Raw genomic sequence first — 19,250 nt, 5'->3', positions numbered from 1 at the left:
CCCGGAAATTAAATATTAGACCTAATATGATAAACATATGACACACACACACACACACACACACACACACACACACAACACACAATCTGCATAATTATTGAATGATTAATTACAAATGTTGAGACCATCACGCATTTTGATACAACGCCTCCTTCCTAACACTGCTGACTCGGATAGGTTTAAGTTTACATATCCTGGACCAACAATGCGAATATGATCCACCAATGCAAATGCAATCTCAATTGCGAAATCACTGAAACATTTTCATCATCGCGGTCATTCAATTTCCATTTAACAACCATCCAACCCAATGTTATCAACCCATCGTCGCCATTTTAATGCAATTTTTCTTCTCATCAACACCACCACCACCATCATCGTCATCATCATCGTCATTATCATTATCATCACAGCCGACATCATCATCTCCATCATCATCGTCGTCATCATCGTCATCATCATTATCATCGTCGTCGTATCAATCATCATTATCAGCAGCATAGTTTTAATTTGTACTATTAACTTTTGTGCAACAATCAGTTCTGAGAGGTTATAAAAATTGATGAACACATTCGGCGAAGTTTCTCGATGAAATGTTTGCTCTGCCTGCTGTTCGATCATTTTCATGCAGTGTTGCACGTGTTGTGTTGCACTGTTGTGCATCTCTACCGTACGGTACACATTCACTTTACACACAGATACACTTTACATATGTATGTATGTATATATACACATAACATTTTATTTTTTTTGTAATACTTTGTTTATCGGGCAAACAAATAATTTGAAGCTGTAAACAAACATAGGCGAGTATTAAAATTTAATTATTGTTAGATTGTTGACAGTAGAGTTTGGACGATTGCACGATTGTTTGAAGAGATCAATCTTTTTTTTGTAAATTAAGCAGACATTCATTTGTTGCAGGATGTTAAAATTTTATTTTTGTGTCAAGTAAATATTTGATTGAGATTTATTCAAATCAGAAGGACACAATCTTTACCCACAAGAACAACTGTGTTTCTGCACAGAGCAGCTTGAGAAGAAGACACACAATTAATTTTAAGAGTCACGGCTGTTGACAAACAACTGAACATCGTGAAAAATTATGCAACAGCATTTCTGGCTGACCTATCAACTCTTATGTAAGAGTGGCTTTCAAAAGTTTAGCTCATGCCACTTCTGTTCGAAGATGACTGTAAATCAAGAACAAACTTCAAGCGGTTCTACTTTAATTGAGATTTGAACTTTTTTCAAACCATTTGATCACACAACAAACAACTGTGTATGGTGTCGTTTGTTAAGGCTCGTAAAAAGTATTTTTTAATAATTTTTTGTACATGATCGTTACAATTCCTCTTAGGTGTTTTGGTGTTGCGCGTTTGTTTGTGTGTGGCTTGCAGTTAGAAACTAATTAGGATTCATCTAATATTAATTAAAAGCGCATAATTTAAGAAAATGAATTGGCAGCAATTAATTAATTTTTAGCACAAATTGTTTTTTCGGGTTGAATTTTTGCCCAGCCATACTTTTAATATGATTTGTTTCTACATCTCTGATGCATATTATTTTCGTAAGACCTTCACATGCAATTCGTGCAAATATAATTACTTTTAAAATTTTTCTTAATGAGTAAAAAGTTGTGAATAACATTTTTTTTTAGTTGATTTGAATAATAAATTTATTGACTACATTCAGTTTTAAAAGAGTTTGAATCAATTGGCAAATTATTTGGTAATAATTAGTTTTCAACGGGTACCTACATCTTAGCCAACATGTATGAGTTATGAACCGACACCTTACAACCAACGCATTAACATTACAACCATTTAACCAACGCATCTGGAATAACACAGACCAGTGGTAGTATGAATTTCTCATTCAGCTCATCAACCAAATCGTAAAAAATAGCAACATGATGTATACATGAAATTAAAATGAGAATAAAATATAATGTGAAGAATATGAGCAGACAGACGTTGTGAATCAATTGATGAAATCTGTAAAGTTCGAGCTGTTTTTTTCTGCTTCTTTCAATCATTAAAGGTCTGAACTTTAAAAAATTAACAAAAGTTAGATTAAAACGAGATTCTATGCCATGTTTGATCATAATTTTGTGCAGGTGAACTAAATTTATGCTCGTATAAATAAGCAGCAACTGCAAAAATATTTTAATTTTTTAAAATTCGAAAATCATATTTATAACGTTTTTATAAGAAATTAAACTTAAACTCGGTTAATTGGACCACACCACTATAATATAACCAGTTCTGAATGTGGTCCGATTAAAACATTCTTAATGGCTTTTATTGAAATGTTTTCATCGATTTGTAGAAAGTAATCTTCTTTCTCTCTTCTTTATTCACTCTTTGGTAAGTTTTTCACAAAAAGTGTGATTGCCCACCAAATTAATTATTTCCCACTATTTTGAGTTTTTTATTTTCACCTGAACTTTTAAATGTGTATACAAACATATAAGAAACTACTGCACAATAGCAGGAAGCATTTATATGAACAATTAATTTTTGTTTGTGTTGAAGTTGCGATGTTATTCTTTTGGCAATTTATACAAGGCTAACAGCGTACACATGTGACATGTTTATTACAATTTTATCTGATAATTTATATTTAGTGTCATCAAGCAGACAAGGTTCCAAGAATAGTTTATAATCGTGCATTTCAGAATTAAACTATGCAGATAATGGTACAATTGATAAGCTCAATTGCTCTTTGCAACTTGCACGCTATTAAAGCTCTAATTCTAGCAAATTGCGCGCACTCGTTTCTTGCTAACTACATACAATTCATATCATATCTCAAATGTTTTCAATTGCTTAAAAATTAAAAAAAGTAAAACCATTCAACTGATTAGTTAAAATGACGTGAATGTCTTATTCGTGAATAATGTGTGTAAAATTTATCATGAACTTTTGCAGACGAGAGGATATTGCAGCACCTGCAAGCACCAACAATAACCTCAATAACAACGTTACCAACAACATCAACATCTCCAACACCAAGGGCGACAACAACACAGACATCAACAACAACAACAACATTAACATCCTCACCAACAACAAACTTGTGAGCAATATCACATCATCAACGACAACAACCGCCCCCAGTTCGCATCTACATACAGCCACCAACATGGGATCTAACGAGAATCTGCAATTGGACCAGTTGAATGCGAAGATTCAACAATTGGAAATGAAAATTAAAGAGTTGGAAAAGGTTATCAGCGAGAAAGATCAGACAATTCAAGACTTGTACAGCCAGTTGGACAAGTACAAGAGCATCATTCCAACGCCCGCCAGCAGACTCATGGCAGATTCACGGCGCAAGGTGAGAGCGCAAGGAATTTCAGCTGAACCAAAGAAGTTGAAGGGCTTGGAAGATCTTCCGACCGAGCAATTCAAGTCGCACCCTAAATCTTCCAAGTTAGTTTCGACATCGTTTGTTCAGTTGTGTGGTTGAGTAACTACATTTTTTGAAATGTTAAGCAGTTCAATTCTTACATTTTCATTTTATGGTGGCTGCTGGAGTTAATAAAAATATTATTGACAACTTGGATGTCGCATTGACGAAATGTCTGCGGTGACTGTGACTTAATAATGATAATTAGTCATGTTTGTTTGGAGATGATGATGCCGATGTTTGAAAATGTTTCTTGTGTGCATTTGCCTGTATTCTTAATTCTGTGAAACTTTTGCAGTTTTTTGGCGTTCCTTGACCATCAGCACAATTTTTAAATACATCATTTGAAAGTTTAGCTTGTGTGCGTGTGATGTCGAAAGGTTGGAAGTTGAACCCCTGTCAACATGTGACCGTTGAAAGCGTCAAGCGTGAACACTCACCGCTTTAAATGAAACAATAACTGTTATGAAATAACAAACCAAATTCAAACAAAAAAGTTAGATGGCATTAGAGTTGGACTTGTTTAGATAGGAAAGTCCGATGCATTGAAATGGACCAGTCAATAAGCGCTTCAGCAGAATTGTGGTCTCTTCACATAATGATACTCCCGATATAACTTTGACAATGCTGAAGGTTAAAACTCTTCACAACTACAATGCCTAATTAATAACTTAGGAATTTTTGTTTTCCTTCACTTTCAGCAAAAGCTCACCCTACAATCTTCAACTTCGAACCTTCACCTCCTCTTTCATTACATTTAAAAAACTTAGTTTTAAGAACTTATGAATCTATGTTTAAAAAGCTAAATATGTAGGCTAAAAAATGAATTATTTGATAAAAAAAATGTATACTCATATAAACAATATTCAAATACATATGTTACAAATTGACAAATTACTGGGTCAAATTTTAAATTAACAGGTGTTCAATGCAGTTGCGCCTAATTGTTTATCGTTCTGTGCTGATGTTCCAACTAGTGACATTTCCTTATTTGTAGTACAGTAATTTATAAGACAGTATGCAGTTGTCGTTGTTGTTTGATGCCTGGTTGTTGTTGGTGTTCGAGTGCTTAATGATGATTTACTTTCGTTTATTAGCAGTAATCGCAATTTCGGCCAGTGCAATTATGTGTCATTCATTTAGGAGTTCGCCGCCAGTTCGTGGCGTTCTTGACGGTCGGTCGGAAGATGATGACGCAAATAAAGTGCTCCTAATTAAGTGTAATCGACGTTTCAAATGAACGAGAACTATTTTCTTAACCATTCCTTTGCAATAAATTATGCACACATATAAATTGTTTGTATAAACAAAAACGATGTACGTAATAAAATTCCTGTCTAAACAAGATTTATACATAAACTACATTTTATACGTAAAATAAATGAACGCTGAGACTGTCAAACAAATGCAGTTATTGATTAATATCATGCTGCGATATTTATTGTTAACAAAGTTGTGTAGTAGGTAAATAAAAAAGTTGTGTACATGAACAAACTGGTCTACATAGCAGAAAACTGTTACATAAACAAATACAGTGTCGGTTGAATGATAAAAATTGTCGGTATTCTCCATTTTCTCAAAATTTCTTGAGCCAAATTGAGTGAAATTTTGTCGAGTACGTTCTTCCTTTGCAGCTCCAAATATTTTTTTTCCCGAAAATTCATTCACCTGCCACGTGGAAACGTTAAAACAACCTCATCGTGGCTAATCAATGGCAAAATATCACCAGTCGTTAATGCTGTTCGATCGTTGCTGAAATTGAATATTTATATAAAGTTATACAAGAAAACCTTAAATTACAATTGGTAAGAGCGTGTTGATACCAAATTACGTGACCAAAGAGGTTTTATTGATAAAAGATGGAATAAATTTGTAAAAGTTTATGTCAACGTTTGTGTCATCACATCATCTTTGTGGAACCTGGAACCAGCTCGTGCAATTTTTTATTGTTCAGATTTTTTAAGAAATTGAAAAAAATAAAATTCGCATAAATGATTGCTATCGAGGTTTGTAACGATGTTCTGCTTAATTAAAACATTGTCCAAGCAGTTAATGAGTCGTACAAACATTTTAATTAATTAGTCAGTTCCATTTCAAACTGTGCATCCAATTAGAATAACAATCAACAATGAAGTTAAAATAATTCGCTTTGGTATATGTTTTCAGCAACAATGAATATACGATCAATCTTAGTAAGCATTATTATTAATCAAAATAATTTTAGGTAACCAACGACACCGTATGTGAAAAGTATTTTTTGTTATTGTTGTTATTCAAAATTCAGTCATCAAACAAGTCTTGTGCAACGGTTGGACCAAAAGAATGAACTCTAACATCAGTATTGAAATTTTAACAGTATCCAAATTTTTGTCTTTTGTTTCAATTTTGGCCAAGATGGCAGATCTTCTCAATAAAATAAAATTTTTGACGGAACAATGAGAATAAAGGCTCTGTTAGTTAATAAAGAATAAAATTATATGTTTTTTTTCAAAAGAAATTCTTATTTCTGTTACGATTGACTGCTAAAAAAAAGCAAATTTTTTTTATTAAAATATTCACTTAACGTTTTAAGACGAATATTCAGAACTTCTTAGTAGTAAACCAGTTATTTATTCCCACTATAAATATGTGTATCACTCTCTCTCTCTCTCTCTCTCTCTTTCTCTCTGTATGTGTGTGTGGTGTGTGTTTGTAGGTCTGTAAAACTGTAAGCATAAATGTAATATAAAGTTTTGTTTCTTGTTAATAACGACCAACTTTATATTTTAACTTCATACATGCAATTCAATTAATAATAACGTTTTCGCTACAATAGCAATCTAAAAAGAATTAAATTAAGTTTTGGCAAAACCGAAGATTCAACTGACTTTAGGCAAAAACCGAAACTCACTTTTGGGGTCAAAACTTGCTGAAACCCAACAAATTTTATTGAAATTAATGGTAAAACCTAAATATTGTCACATTGAAACCAGGACAAAAGATTTCCTGATTGAAGCAATCCGCAGCAACGAGTTCATGAAGAACCTGTCAGCTCAGAACATAAAAGAAATTGTGGAGCACATGTACCCGGTCGAGTACAAGAAGGGCAGTGTCATCATCAAGGAAGGAGATGTTGGTTCCATTGTCTACGTCATGGAGGGTATGTTTTGGTGTGCCGCAACTCACTTGCCCAGCTCATACACGTACACAAATAATTTTACTTTTTCACAACGTGCGTGCATAAATAACTACATCTCTTTCACACAACATACGTACGTTCGTACATTGTTAGACATCTATTTGCACACCTGAATGACAGGGGACAGTTTTTTGATGATCGAGTATGCATTCTCGCCAGAATTTGCAAAGCACTTGGAAATTTTTATGTTTAGATATTGTAATTGCTTCAAAATGTTAACATGTTGTTGTGCTGTTTGTTCTGCTTTGGTTTTTGTGTTTTGTTGTTCTCCTATCTTTTTGTTTTTTATTTGGTTTCATTGTCACATACAAAATGACCTAATGATGAATGTGGCGTAGCTACCTGAGTTGTATGTCGTTTGTGTTACAGAAATTTTTATTTGTGTTATAGAAAGCATTGCTGAAGTTGCAGAATGCTTTTCTGTCGTTGAAAGTTTCATTCGTCTGATGGAAGCGTCGTTTGTCTAGCATCAATGCAGATGCGGCAATGTTAATCACGTGTGGGATTTCTGCTAAAAGCAGAATGTCTGCGGTATATGACATGAGTTGTCCGAGAAGTATTTGTAAGAACTCTTTTTTTAAATAATTTAGCCAGATATCTTATTTGGTGTTAACCAAATTCAAATAATTTTAAAATTGCACCAGACAGCCACTGATTTTAAATTGAACCTTTTTATGAAGTTGAGTAACTCATCAATCACCCACTTAATCATAAGAGTTAATTGAGTATTAAAGCAAGCACCTTTCAGAACAATTACATCTTGAAGCATAAATGCTGTTGAATCAATCATTTGAGTACACGTATAATTATATTTGCAATTTATAAAATATATTTGTAAAGACAAATAAGTTTAATTATTTAAAAAATCTTGTTGGCTAACTATAATAAAACAAATAAGCAAATAATTAACAACATTTTTTATTTTTCAAGGTATTGCTCGCTTAATTTAATTTTTGAGAACTTCGATAATTAATGTGATGGTTTGGACGCTCGTATGCAAATATTATAAAAATATATCATGTTATAAGTTAATGATGGAGTTGAAAGTTGTTGGGCTGGAAATGGTTGGTTGTAATGAAAGATAATTTGGAACACGACGCAGTTGGTTTGGTGGAGGTGACGAAGGAAGGCATGCGACTGTCCGTCATGACTCCGGGGAAGGTCTTCGGAGAGTTGGCTGTCCTCTACAACTGCACCAGGACAGCCACTGTCACAGGTTCGTTTGCATCTTGGAGCATTCTTTCTTCTTATCATTCTCATTCATTCAAAATTATGGTAAGTGTGCATGTTCTATGTGAGTTCTTTATTGTATAAATGATGTTGTATGTTTAAATTCACATGGTGAACTGAATGTTATTTTTGTTATGCAACCATCCATCCAAATATCGTTGCAGTAGTTCGAGTCATGTTTAGTCCTGAATTCAGTTTGATGTTAATTTTCTTGCTGCTCCTTCCCGTCAGCGTTGGACCCCTGCAAGTTGTGGGCACTCGATAGGCACGTCTACCAGGGAGTTCTCATCCGGGCCGAGATGATGAAGGAAAAAGAAAAAATGGAGCTCATTAAAAAGTTATTATTATTATTATTATTGTTATTCTTTTGTATATTTTTATTATTAATTATTATTATTATTATTATTAGTAGTAGTAGTAGTATCGTCGTTGTTGTTATCGTTGCTGAAATAGTTGTGGCAGTTGTTCTTTGATTAGTAGTTTAATGTGCATATTTTTATACTGGTGCTCAGTGCGTGTACTTTGGGGTGCCGACAATTTTGTTGCTTCGTATTCCTCGACGAAGTTTTTTTGATCTTGTGTGTCAACCGCTGGTGCGCTGATGAGCGCTAAAAATTAACTTGTGTTATCGTTAACAGAGTTCCGAAGTACAGGAACGAAAGTGAAAATGTCTTGAAGCATCTCGTGGACACTTTGGATGAAGTGAATGTTTATATTATTTCAACAGTCGATCTATCGAGTTGGATCATCCAATCAATCCATTCAACCGATACATCCAACCAATCCATTCAACCGATCCATTCAACCAATCCATTCAACCAATCCATTCAACCGATCCATTCAATCAATCCATTCAATCAATCCATTCAACCAATCCATTCAACCGATCCATTTAATTACAACACGTCAGATTTTAAAAAATTATAATCTTGATTAATAAATAACTCAATAAAACAAACAATATCAACTAACAGACCACCAAAATGCTAAAAAGATTGAATTTTTGATAAGAATTTAATGGAGTTTGAACGCTAGTTCATTAAATTAACTTGTGAAATTAGTCCAGTTTTGCAACCCGTGTCTACACATTTGTCATGAAGTTTTTTTCATGCTTCATTGAGTCGTTTATAAATATTGGTAAATAGATATCGTTGGAAGCATTTGTTTATTCCACAACTTTGGCATAGTCCAACATTCTGTGGAATAACAAATTGAAGATTAACAAATGAAAAAATGTTCCATACAAAATAATATAAAAAAAAATGCATTTTTTTTTCATTGTTCATAAAAGAATATCAACATGAGTTTGACTTCGTGATGTCTGCTGTTTCACATTTTGGAATTCAAATTTTTGTTTAATTTTATAATTCATCCTTATCAGCAAGTGTTAACACACTGTATAACAAACGAAATGTACACAGACACCCACCCACACATAACTACGCCCCCGCACACAGACACACAAAAACACACCTACATACCCCTAAACAAAATCTTTATATGACCGGGTTCGATTCGATCTCTGCCCATCACGTGCTTCGTACGTCATGCAGCGTTTTGCATGTATTTGTACAGGGTGTTTGGGCGTGTTGTTGATTCCTCTGAGCATAGGAGGAGTGCAATTGACCTTTAACCTTTAATCAGTTTAGATAAATTTTCAACAGATGGTGTACTCGAAGAACAGCAAAATAATCAACCAGCATGACATCGTGAACTGCCTGTACATCATCTCCAAAGGAGTTGTTAGTTATGAAAATGTTTTCTGTCAGTTTTCAATTGTATTTAAAACAATTTTATCTCAATATTTTCAATGCAGACGTTGTCTGTGCATATTTTTGTGGTTCTTAAACTCGCAAGAGTATTATTATTCAAAGTTTTTAACAAGGCAACTAAAAATAACGTCAAACATTATTCGCTCATTCAAATCTCCAAACCATAACAATTCATCATCATCATCATGATGAAAACCATTCATCATCATTATTATTATCGAAACCATTATCATCATCATCATCATCATCATCATCATGGAAACCATTCATCATCATCATCATTATTCATCATCATCATCAAAACCATTCGTCACAACCACCATCCTCCTCACGCCCCTTGAAACCTCCCACATCTGACCAGGTGTCAGAAATAAAGGATGACGGCAAACTTCTGCGGACGTACAAGGCCGGTGAATACTTCGGATGTGTCGACTCCATCGGGTCAGTCGTTTTGTTTGCTTGTCTTGCTCTATAAAACATTACCAGAGACCAGAGAAGAGAGAGAGAGAGAGAGAAAAGAGAAAAAGAGTTTTTAAGTTTATACAGCCTTTCAGACCATTCTAAGGGAATATGTATGTAGGTATTCAAGGCATTCATATATATGCAATGTACGCAACCAACCTAAACGATATCAGTTCACATTATACAAAATAACATCTGAAAACCGTAAATGAACGGCAGCTAGCACAAGCAGCCACACCATATCACATGGAATGTAACAGAACAAATCAGACGTTAAACAGGAAAACATCAACAAAGATATTAATTATTAACAACAACGACATTTCCTTCAGAAAAAGTATTAATTTATATAGCGCCCTATGCCATATTAGATTAGATGTTCTTTTGGATTCAACTACCGGCAAGTACACAGCGTGCACATCTCTTGCATTTGAACCCGACAACTGCAGCAGCGCGGGACCGAGCCTCTGGCCGCTCTGAAATCAAACCAACTTTCATTAACGCACAAAACAGGAAGATCACTTCCCAGACAATCGTGGTGGCGGGTGAGGCAGGCGCCGAGGTCTACTTGCTTGAAAATGAGTACAAACTACTTTCTTTTTCATTCTTGATTCTTCATAATTTTAAAGACCCTTAATGCATTTGTAGTTTATGTAGCACATATGATTCAATAATTTAAACTTACGATACTTACACAAAACAAAAATGCGTTCAGTATTTGTACGCATTGCGCCGTTCGACGTATGTACACTGTACAGTTGTTCAATATTTGTATAACGCACATGCAACTTTCTGCAGAGCAATCGCCCAGATGATGACGCAGTTGAGCATCTCAACTACCCCCACAAGAACCGATAGGTAAGTTTTTTTCGAATATATTTTGGAATATATCATTCAAATGACCCGAATCTAACGACACATGACTTTACTTGCCAACCAACTCCCATCAACTTCAATTTATTTATGTGCTAGCTTGCAATAATTGTCAACGCAACTTAATGACCCGATGCTACGTTGCACGATGTTAATATAACACAACAGCACAATCAACCTGTCCCAAGTGGCCCTGGAACCTCAGGACATCAGGAGCGTTGCTGATTTGAAGCTTGTTGCCACTATTGGCATAGGAGGGTTTGGCAGAGTTGATCTGGTGAGATGTTGTTGTTGTGTTTCGGTTGCTGTTGTTGTTGTGAGCTGGTTGTTGTTGTTGTGTGTCGGTTGTTGTGTGTCGGTTGTTGTTGTGTGCAGGTTGTTGTTGTTGTTGTGTGCAGGTTGTTGTTGTTGTTGTGAGCTGGTTGTTGTTGTGAGCTGGTTGTTGTTGTGTGTCGGTTGTTGTTGTTGTGTGTCGGTTGTTGTTGTGTGCAGGTTGTTGTTGTGAACTGGTTGTTGTTGTGTGCAGGTTGTTGTTGTGAGCTGGTTGTTGTTGTTGTGTGCAGGTTGTTGTTGTTGTTGTTGTGAGCTGGTTGTTGCTACGAGAAACTGCCATCCGTAATACCGCATCCTGATTATCATACTGAACTTTTAACACGCTTTATTCAACAACTTTTTATTCACTTGTTCCATCATTCTAAAAAAATTTCTTTTTTCAAAAATGAAAATAATTGTAAATTGCAAGTGTTGATTAGTTAGTTTATTTAGCAAAATTGTTAACATTAAAGGGCAGTTTAAAATAACACGAAAACCAAACAAACAGTCGAACAAACAATCATCAAAACAATTAAACAAACATTCGAACAAACTAACAATTAACAAACAATCGAAAAAGCAAACAATTGAGCAAAAAACAAACAATCAATCAAACAAACAAACAATGAAACAAACATTCTAACAAACAAACAATCAGCCAAATGCCAAACATACAATTAAACAAACAATCTAACAAACAAGCAATCAGCCAAATGCCAAACATACCATTGAAAAAACAATCGAACAAACAAACAAACAAACATTTGTGAACAGGTTCAACCGTTGCACGACACGAACCGATCGTTTGCTCTGAAGAGAATGAAGAAGAGTCACATCGTGGAGACGAGGCAGCAGGAACACATACTGAATGAGAGGAACATTATGCTCGAATGCAAATGCGATTTCGTCGTCAAGTAAGATTCCTCGTCTTTTTTATGCTAATTATAAATTGTAAACTTTTTCTTCATTGAAAGTATAGGCTTATTTTTACTAGTTATTAAATAAGTACTTAGATCGTTCAACATTTTTTTTTGTTCGGTGTCATTTAGATTGTTCAAAACATTTAAAGACAACAAGTACTTGTACATGTTGATGGAACCCTGTCTTGGAGGTGAACTCTGGACTCTGCTCAGAGACAAGTTTGTTTCTCAGTTATTTAAATAAGGATCGTCATTTTGTAGTTTCTTTCTTTAAACTGGCCACTTGGTTTGTCTTTATGAGTTTATTAGCGCCAAGCATTGAAATGATTTCAGAGTTTCATTTGACGATAGCACCAGCCGATTTTATGTGTCATGCGTCATCGAAGCTCTCACCTACCTGCACTCTAAAGGAATCATCTACAGAGATCTCAAACCTGAAAATTTACTCCTCGATGATTATGGTTACATCAAAATGGTCTGTTTACTGTAATTTGCCACCAATTAGTTCTTGCTTTAAAATTTCCGTTCTGTAAATATTCAGGTCGATTTTGGATTTGCCAAAAAAATAGGAGTTGGTCGTCGTACTTGGACGTTTTGCGGAACTCCTGAATACGTTGCTCCCGAAATTATACTGAACAGAGGACATGACGCCACATCAGATCTCTGGTCCCTTGGTATACTTGCCTACGAACTGCTCAGCGGAAAGTTGGTGAAATATACTATCAATTTACTATTTAAAATATGTATATACTAAAACATCTAAATTAAGTTGTGAAAATGAAATCGATTTTATTGTAACAGGAACTAGTCATTTAAGTTTGTCTAGTAATTGCGTCAGTCGTTGCTGATTTCCATCAAATATATTTTCCATTACAAAAATAATTTATTTTTCCAAGCAAAAACATGAATTGCTAAACGATTTGACTACTACTGCCCTTCCTAATGCTACTATTAATAATAAAAATAATAATAATAATATCATTATCTTTATTATTTTCTTCAGTCCTCCGTTCACTGCTTCCGAGCCTATGAAAACCTACAATCTCATCCTCAAAGGAATCGACAACGTCAGCTTTTCCAGCCAGATTCCAAAACATGCACAAAGTTTTATTAGAAAACTTTGCAGGCAAATAATATTTTTTTTATTTTCTAAAATAATTTCATTATTATTTTGATAAACAAATAAGTTCGTGGTGATAGTTATTTGGCACATATATTTGAATGTTTCAAGTTCAGTTTCCTCAATTTTAATGTAAAACTTCTGTTCTATGTTGAACAGAGACAATCCATCAGATCGGCTTGGACACGGATCAATTAACTTGAAAGATGTTCGTAAACACAAGTGGCTGAACAATTTCAACTGGGAAGCCCTGAAAAACAAAGCTTTAAGAGCGCCTTTCATACTTCTGGTAATTATTGGCAATTTTGAAAATCTTTATAATATAAGAAACGAGTTTAAATTTCTGTTGCCAGTTAGATTTGAGTAATTACGTTTAACATTTTTTATTAATTATTGAATAAAAGAAACAAATTGCTTAAAATGATAACTCACAATTCGAATCACTGATTCAGGTGAAAGATAGATCGGATGTGAGCAATTTTGATACGTTTCCTCCTGATACTGACCCCGACCCACCAGATGATCTCACTGGCTGGGACAAAGATTTCTAAAGCGGAGAACATTAATAATATATATTTTTATACACATTATCTTCCATCGCCCATCAAAATTTGTAAATAATAAATTTGTATTAACATCGTTAAATTGAATAGTAAATGTCGATACCATTTGTTTAAAATTCCTGTAATTTGTGATGAGAAAGCCAAAGTTAAGTTCAAAATAGTTCTTGAAGCAAAGATCTCGAAATATTGATCACCGTATCCTCCGTAAAACATTTATGAACTATCACGTGCCTATAATTTAAATAGGCAACTCATAGCCTATCTGTGCAATTTTAAATTATTTTCAACATTTTTCGCTGATTCATGAAAGTTTATTTACCATCCAATAAATTTAAATATATAAACTCGTGTTTCAAGTAGTCATGATGTACATAATACATATAAACCATGATAAGCGGTCTAACGTCCTGCTAGATTTTGACAAAATAAGTTAAAACTGTCGCCATGATTAGATGCGTGTCATTTCAATGAAAACGCAAAGTGCGACGGCACTAATCAATTTATTCTCACTAATAAACAAAAACTGTTTTCATCCGTTTGTAATCCAATTATTTAAATACCAAATATCCTAAATAAACATAAGAAAATATCCAACAGGATATTCCTTCCCATGAAATCTCAAATCTATTTCTGGAACTTATCGCAATCATTTTCCATTGCGTTGCATATTTGCAGGCGATATACACGATGTCGTAACTCGTAACATTGGTCTTTACAGAACTAATATTGGATACAAACAATTAAGCAACTGTCCATCATCGGCTATGTCGCTGACATCGGTTTCGGCAAAGATTATTATTATGTTATTCACTCTATTGACATTCGTCAGAGGAGTGTACTGTGATTACTGAGACTTTCCAGCCACTTTATAATGTGATCACGTCTACTTAGACCAATGACCAATCTGGCGGCAGCGTCCTGGATTCGTTAAACTTTATTCACTACCACTACACCAGCACCATACAGCAACAAATTGCAATAGTCTAATCCAGACAGTACAAAAGTCACCACCAGGTTAGTAAAACGGCGTTACCATAGGCGGGCATCAAATCAGCATGGAAATAATAAGTAGCAAATTGAACTCCGGTTGCACCACAAAATACCCTTCCACGACTGCACATGTGACGATGCCAAGACCATCGACGACTCGATGCTACTACTATCGTTTAAATTCTGAATTCTTTTAAAAGCGTCAGTTTGCGATTATTCTGTCGAGAACTGTAATTACTTAATAATAATTAATTAAGCCAGTCATGTGGTCTTACGAAGATATAAAAATTACAACATGGTGATATTGCCAACCTAATAGAAATTTCATTACATAGACGCGGCTGGTTTCGATCATACAAAAGCGTTTTATCCATCAGAAATAATTTCATGAACTCACTTATAAAAATTGATTTGATTTTCAATGGGCAAAAAGGTTTTTCAAAAGCGACGTGGGTGGTGTGTAGCCCGGTTAGAAATTTTGGCCAGCAACTAAAAAGCATCAAAATAGATTTAAAGTAGCCAAATAACAGCTCCAACGACTAGAGACTATTTCAACATTTTTCAACGATTTACATGTTAACATTTTGTTTTCTGAGACACACCTAATTTTCAAAAAAATATCTGGTTTAGAAAATTACTAAAGGAATAATAAAAAAATCTTATGACGGTTTGCTCGTCATTTAGCCAAATTTCGAGAAGTAAGAAGTTATTGCTATGACTTCTCCTCCGTTTAAATGATTGCCGTCAGCTTTACAATCTTAGCACATTACCTTTGAAATTTAAATTTAACAGAACGTTTTGACGTATAAACAGAGTGGAGAATGAATTTATTCACAAGCCAATCAATCAATCAATCAATCAATCAATCAATCAATCAATCAATCAATCAATTGATTGATTGATAAATTAAATGATTAATTAATTAAATTATGGTTTTCATGAAATAATTATTACGTAATCACAAAAAATGATAAAATCATAAATACCAACTGAACTATGTAAAAAGAGTTAAAATTATTTTTAACTTATAATAAAACAAAGTCTAAAACAATAACACACAAATCGCATTTACAAGATTGAAAATGTTTTGAAGCCAAATATAAATAAATAAATAATTAATTAAAATAAATAAGAACGACTCTCAATTATACATTTAATTTCTAGAAATGATTTGATCGTATGCCGATGTACTGGTGGTACATGGATTCACAATAATAAGCATAAGACATGTGCCAACCTATAAACTAATTTATAACAAATTTCGAACGCGACGCAATGTGCACGGAGACTGGCGGGCACAACTGTCCATCAAATTTAACGTTGTAACCCTAATTTGAATAACAACGTTATGAATGTATTTACAAACTTGAATATAATTAATATTATATGAAATATACACGATGGTGTCTGCAATAAAAATTCAGTGAATGATGACGACTGCATTTCTTTTATCGACGGCCTTACACGGCTATTAAAATGAGATAAGACCAAGGTGATAAAAAAAATTTTAAAGACGATAAATAAAATAGTGAATGTTATACATACACACGCAGACGCGCACATACATATGCTGATAAAGGACAATAATTAATGCAGTAATTTATGAAATCTGTCGAATTTCTAGCGTTAATTTGCTATCAACTCATGAAAAAGATGATGGAGCATTCGTTGCTCACGTTGTCCTTCGCTTGTTAAGTTTCTTCGGTTGGTCATAGATATTTTAGTACATGCTGGTAAAAGACCATAATTGAAGCAGAAATTTATGAAATCTATCGAATTTCTAGCGTTGTTTCCAACGTATAGGTCAACAGACTTCATAAATTACTGTATATATATATATATATATATATATATATATATATATATATATACACGTGTATATGTATACGTGTATATATATACGTATATATATATATAAATAATTCACTTTCGAATTGTAAAACTGTATATTATTCTGATTTTAATAAAATAAATTACGACGACAAGAATTCTGTTAGAAATATTGAGAAATGTAACAAAAAAGTATCCAACGCTAGAAATTCGGTTGATTCCATAAATTACTGCATTAATTATGGTCTTTTACCAGCACATATATTATATATATATATTGTATATATATATATATATATATATATATATATATATATATATATATATATATATGCGTGTGTGTGAGTGTGTGTGTGTGAGATAAATATATATATAAAATAGGAAAAAATGAATAAAATAAAATTATTATCACTTGAACAAGCATAACTTACACTATCGTAAACATAACAAACGCAGCAAGCAAACAAATCAACGGACGTAACAAACGACGTACAAACAAACAAAGGATGATGAACATTATTGTGCATATAGTTGAATGAATTGAACGAATGGCATGCACTCATTACATAAGATACGAAATTATGGGGCAGCAGGTTGTACCAAATCGAACTATTCATTTAACACGAGGAAAAGTGCATTGTTTTGAGTATATATATATATATATATATATATATGTGTGTGTGTGTGTGTGTGTGTGTGTGTGTGTGTATATATATATATAACGGGCTCCGTCAACCAATAAACGTGATGTAGGCCGTGATATAGAATTTGTAGCGAATAAATAGTTAATAAGGCCAGCTACAAAAATTTATTCAGCTGCAAATAAATGATGACCGAGTTAAGATTAGGGTATATATTTTTCCAATTTCTGTAACCTTGGCTGTTTTTAACCTAATTGAATATTCAACAAAACGTAGCGGCCCCTTGCAAAAATGCTGGTTCAAATTTTTATATAACGGGCTTACACACGCACACGCACGCATATGTGGGAATATAATACAAGTTAAGTACTACACAAATGCAGATGAGTGATTCACGTGATACTCGATAGTGACACCGACAGGTTATGTTTCGCCACTGTGCCATAAAAATTACAAAGCAACTTTAAAAGAAGACTTTTAATAATGATACAAATGCAGATGAGTGATTCACGTAATACTCGATAGCGACACCGACAGGTTATGTTTCGCCACTGTGCCATAAAAACTACAAAGCAACTTTAAAAGAAGACTTTTAATAATGATACAATATAAATGGAACGTAACCACAACGAAGGAAGGGACAGTACAGTACATGAGACGATGGCGCAGGAATAACAGCATTTAAAAAGTTAGCACGGGATAAAGGGCATGTCCAATAAAAACTCCGCAAATTGCAAAGAAGCTTTGAAAACATTCTATGAAAAGCTAATTTTTAATAAAAACCTAGATAGAAATTTAAAGAACTCATAAAAATTTAATAATGTGTGTATAATAATATATTGATACCAATATCGTTCACATTTAATCATCGTCCTCACTCTATTGGCATTATTCCTATAATGGCATATCTCCTACAACTACCGATATTCCCTGTGAATCCACCGCAGTGAATCAATATGGTTAATATGTAATGGTGAGTCCGTATAGTTAATATGTAATGGTGGGTCCACATAGTAAATGTGTAATGATGTTGTCATCAACAGTATTATTTACAAAGTTTCACAGCATCAACAAATCATATAAAATCCTAAAATGCAAATATTATTTTAAAGTTAAATTACAAAAATGTGGAGATGTTGAATATACAGGGTCGGCAAGCCACTGAATGGCACAAACAAACGAACAACAAATGACCAACAGACTTGACCGAATGAGACTACGCATTAAGCCGACGACACACAAACCAAAAGCCCTTACAAGCTACAACCATAATATTGGTTGTTTATACCTCTCGTATAAATGCATCTACACCCACATATTCAATTTGATTGTGCTTTCTAGGTTGGAAAATGTCTGAGGGTTGCGCTAAATATTAAGTTTTATAACACGCATACAGATATTATATTATTTATATATATATATATATATATATATATATATATATATATATATATATGAGCGTGTGTGTGTGCGTGTGTGTGGGTTCGATAAAATAAAGTTCCAAACCAATATGGCAACATTTTGTTTGCCTAAGTTTCATGTATGACGCTTTTTTTGCCACAGAAATGCGAATATCAAAATTTTCGACAGGTGACCCTAACTTTGATACAATCACGAAATCAAACAAAAATATGTACAAAGAAGGATCCACCGAAATCCAGCGAGGAGAAATTTAAAAGAAGAATTATTTCCGTCCAATAAAAATTTGCTTAAGCTTATTAATTTGTTTTAACTCTAGGAATATTAGCATGACAAATAAAAGTAAATGACCACTTCCGTTCTAACCGAGTAAATAATTAAAAAATAACCTTTAATAGGCAAATCCAACAAACAACCCTATTTAACACACACACATACACACGCACGCACACGTATATATATATATAGATATATATATTATTTTGGGTTTAGACTATCAAAAATACAATAATTTATAAAGATCTTG

General features: G+C 33.7%; 2 protein-coding genes across 2 annotated transcripts in view; one reads left to right on the top strand and one right to left on the bottom strand.

Annotated features, from left to right (window-relative positions):
* Window positions 1-3,147: 3,147 nt before the first annotated feature.
* HELRODRAFT_187100 (hypothetical protein) lies at window positions 3,148-14,188 on the top strand (the record flags this gene model as incomplete). The annotated part of the gene is made up of 16 exons (XM_009020461.1): window positions 3,148-3,441; window positions 3,504-3,529; window positions 6,387-6,553; window positions 7,695-7,808; window positions 8,054-8,159; window positions 8,461-8,524; window positions 9,487-9,564; window positions 9,956-10,035; window positions 11,098-11,206; window positions 12,016-12,155; window positions 12,291-12,380; window positions 12,495-12,636; window positions 12,703-12,866; window positions 13,165-13,287; window positions 13,441-13,570; window positions 13,734-14,188. 16 exons carry the CDS (start codon window positions 3,148-3,150, stop codon window positions 13,830-13,832), a joined length of 1,926 nt encoding a protein of 641 aa, XP_009018709.1. The 3' UTR covers window positions 13,833-14,188.
* Window positions 14,189-19,111: 4,923 nt separating this feature from the next.
* Window positions 19,112-19,250, bottom strand: part of HELRODRAFT_187099 (hypothetical protein) — a gene marked incomplete at its 5' end in the record, with an annotated part of 23,223 nt that continues 23,084 nt past the window's right edge. The window contains one exon of the mRNA XM_009020460.1: window positions 19,112-19,250. This exon is cut by the window's right edge and continues 87 nt beyond it.

Source organism: Helobdella robusta (assembly GCF_000326865.2).
Source record: "Helobdella robusta unplaced genomic scaffold HELROscaffold_28, whole genome shotgun sequence".
Lineage (NCBI taxonomy): Eukaryota > Metazoa > Annelida > Clitellata > Rhynchobdellida > Glossiphoniidae > Helobdella > Helobdella robusta.
The sequence above is the reverse complement of the archived record's forward strand: the minus strand, read 5'-3'. Positions and strand labels throughout refer to the sequence as shown.